The sequence below is a fragment of the Asparagus officinalis genome, chromosome 5 (assembly GCF_001876935.1).
Source record: "Asparagus officinalis chromosome 5, Aspof.V1, whole genome shotgun sequence".
In the NCBI taxonomy this organism is placed as follows: domain Eukaryota; kingdom Viridiplantae; phylum Streptophyta; class Magnoliopsida; order Asparagales; family Asparagaceae; genus Asparagus; species Asparagus officinalis.
The window spans coordinates 117,418,931-117,422,527 of record NC_033798.1 but is presented as its reverse complement, the minus strand read 5'-3'; the positions used below and the strand labels follow the sequence as shown (position 1 = coordinate 117,422,527).

The window sequence follows — 3,597 nt, the reverse complement described above, 5'->3', positions numbered from 1 at the left end:
GGCGCTCAACCGACTCATGAAATGCTACAGAGTACCCAGCAACCTCACGGTAAAAACATTTGCCATTGTCTAGTAGTATTTTTGCACGTGTCTTTTTAAGCGGTTTGATTTGGCACGTGAACTCTTCTTGCCCTTTTATAATTAATGGCTGCGTGTGTATTTGGGTATCCACCTACAAGATGGGAAGAGATAGAGGATGTTAGTCGTATACTCAAGCATCCATTGATTCTAAACGCGTTTTAGTCATGTTTAAAAGAGGGTTAATTATATATAGAAAACTCCAATCAACCTTTGAAGAGTTGCAGTAAATTCCTATCAACTTTTTATTTAGTCTAACTTCTGAACTATGAGAGTTATTGCATATAACCCCCATTAACTATTTTATTTCATCAAAGTTTACCCGGAGATTTATCTTTTCATCCTTAAATTAGCATAATCAACTGTAACGTCGTCACTGACAAGCATATGATAAAAAAAGTTTAAAAAAATTCTTCTTAGTCCCAAAAGTTACTCTTTTATAAAATAGAAAGATATGTAATTTTTTTAGGATTGAGAAATTATTTCCATCCTTTTTTATTGGCACATGCTTGCCACATGAGATGTTAGAATAGATTGTGCTGATTTGGAGATCAAATGAGAATTTTTTAAAGTAAAATTGAGTAAAATAAAATAATTCATGGAGATTATGTACAACAATTCGTGAAGTTCAAGGGGCTTTTGTGTAAAAAAGATGATGGGTGTTTACTGCAACTCTCTTAAAGTTTGTGGGTGTTTTCTGTGATTATCCCTAAAAAAAATAAGATGCTCAAAATGTTTTATTATTGCAAAAGACTTCCGCGTCTATCATGGCGATTCTTCTTATTAATTCGTTAGTGAGCGGTACGTGCACGCATGGATTCTAATCGAAACAATTTTGTTTTGAATTTCATTCATGTTTTTGAAATAAAACCATGGCAAACTTTGTTTTTTAAGATAAACTTTGACTTTCCATTGAAGAACACCGTAATTGAAACCAAAATAAACTTATAAATTAAGAATGAAAAACAACTGTAGTACCGTTGCAGAAGCGACCAAGCTTTATGGGTATTTTGCAAAAATACTTCCCAATATCCAAACTTTAGGGTGTGGGGGGGGGGGGGGGGTTGCTAAAAATTAACGCATTTTGTTGACAATTTTAACATTGCAATTACAAATTAGCTTATCAAAGTTGATGATTAATTACTTTGAGGGTAATTTTTTTTAAAATCAAAGATTTGAAGGGTAGTTTTGCAAATATTGAAATTTAGAGTGTATATTTGTAAATACCCATGATTTAAGGGTTGCAAACTACCTTATAATGTATTGAATAAGCTTTAGAAAAATTTCATATCGAAATTTCAACTAACACGTGTTATTTGGCTTCTAAAAAAAAACCTAGACCATGGCACATTTCATTAGAGCTGAGGGCCTGAGGCTCTCAACGAGCGCACGTGCGCCAGGCAATCGCTGTCACATGAGTGGGAGCGTCGAAGCTGCAACGCATTGACCGAGAGAGCAGCATCTCCTTCGTCGGTTGACGTCGCGTGTTGGAGAACATGCTCCGATGCTGTTTTCCATTCTCATTCTCCTCCGTTTTAGGAGCCGTTGCTTCTGTGCAATTTAGCCCAGAAAATAAAGAAACTCAAAGCATATGATAGATTGGACGTAAACATCATTGCATAATGCTAACTAGCAAGAAGAATATTCTATAAATTTAAGTGGACTAAAGAGTTTTGTCAGCTAACTTTTTCGTTCTTGATTTGCTCTGAGGCACGTGTCAATATGCTATGTGCATTGAGGACATTTCCTCTCGAGACTCGCCCCACGTCAGCATGAATCTCCAAGCAAATCCAATCGATAAAAAGTTGTGGACAACATCCTAAGTTCATTTAAGTTTATATGTGGTTGCTCATTATCAACAATCCCCACATTTAGGGGCACATTTGGTCCGGATACGGCTCGGATATGATACCTATCATATTCATATCCGCTTACTCATAACGGATACGGATAAGATATACATCGGTAAGAAAAATTCATATCCATATCCGCTAAAATAAGATAGATATACAAATATATAAGCGGATATGTATGAGGCTACAAAACGGATAAGAGAAAACTAGATAATATTTTAAAAAATATATATACTTCATGTGATACAAAAGAGTTCATTAGTATGTTCATTATATCTGAGAAGTTAAGATTAGACATATTGATCATCAAAATTATCCTTAAATCCACAATCTAAGGATTAAAACTATTATAATAGTATGACTAATATGTATTCGGATATTTCGAATACAGATCCGAATATTTCACTATAAAACCATATTCATAAGCATTTCCTACCGATTATAGGATATGGTTACAGATATTTTCTCGAACACGGATAAGATCTAGCACCCCTACCCACATTTGTTAGCCAGTGGGGTTGCCGGTCATTTCCCGCAGAAATGCGTGTGGGCCTAGATGGTCCAATAATGTACCAAAGCTTGGACACAAAAAGTTGGGTCCACAGGCCCAGTTCTCTTACTAGTCTAGAACCAAATATACATCAGCCCAAATGAAGCCCATTAAACAATCGTTCTCACTCCGTCGAACCTCCCACCCAGCAAAATTCAACTCCTCTTGCCAAGATGATGCGTCTCCTCCTCCGCTCTCACTCCCCGAAAACCCTAACCCTAATCTGCCCTTTCTCCACCCACCCCCGCCCCAAAAAACCCACAAAGGAAAACCTCAACTCTCCTCCCTTCAGCAATCCGACCTCGACAACGCCATCTAACCCTCCCCTCTCGCTTCACCCCTCCGACCTCACACACCTCCTCTCCGCTCACCCAGCCCCTCCACCTCTGCTTCCACCTCTTCAATTGGGCCCAAACCCACCCCGCTTCAAACCTGACCCGGCCCTCTTCCACCTCACCATCAGAAACTGGGCCGCGGCCCGTCTCGTCCCAGAGCTCACTCCGTCGCCTCCCTCGCCCTCTCCTCCCTCCCCCCTCCTCCCTTTATTCAACACCATCATCTACTTCTTCGCTGAATCTCGCGCCCTCTCCAAAGCCATCTACGTCTACAAGCTTATGCTCAAGTCACCCGACCCAAATGCGAGACCGAACATCGTCACCTACAATCTCCTCTTCAATGCCCTCCTTGGAAAAGGATCCAACTCCTACATCCACCACCTCTACATGGACACAATCCGGTCCCTATTCCGGCAAATGATAGACTCCGGAGTGAAGCCCGACATAACCGCATTGAACTTTGTCGTGCGTGGGTATGTGAATTCGATGCATTTGAACGATGCGTTGAGGGTGTTCCATCAATTTACCCTGGTATATGGGGTGGAGCCGGATGAGAATACTTATGGGTATTTGGTGCACGGCCTTTGTGCTCAAGGGAGGACGAAGAATGCGATGGAGTTGTATGGGGAAATGAGGGGGAAGCGGATGGGGTTGGGGGCGAGGGCGGGGAATTCGTTGGTGAGCGCGTTGGCGATGGGAGGGGAGGTGGAGGAGAGTGTTAGGGTTTTGTGGGAGGTGGTGAAGATGGGGAAAGTGGTGGAGGTGATTACGTGTAGGACAG

At 41.0% G+C, this 3,597-nt stretch overlaps 1 protein-coding gene across 1 annotated transcript; it reads left to right on the top strand.

The window, feature by feature from the left end:
• On the top strand, positions 2,655–3,596 carry LOC109842456 (pentatricopeptide repeat-containing protein At2g27800, mitochondrial-like; the record flags this gene model as incomplete). The annotated part of the gene is made up of 1 exon (XM_020411332.1): positions 2,655–3,596. A coding segment is annotated over exon 1 (942 nt), but the record flags the coding sequence as incomplete, so codon positions are not given.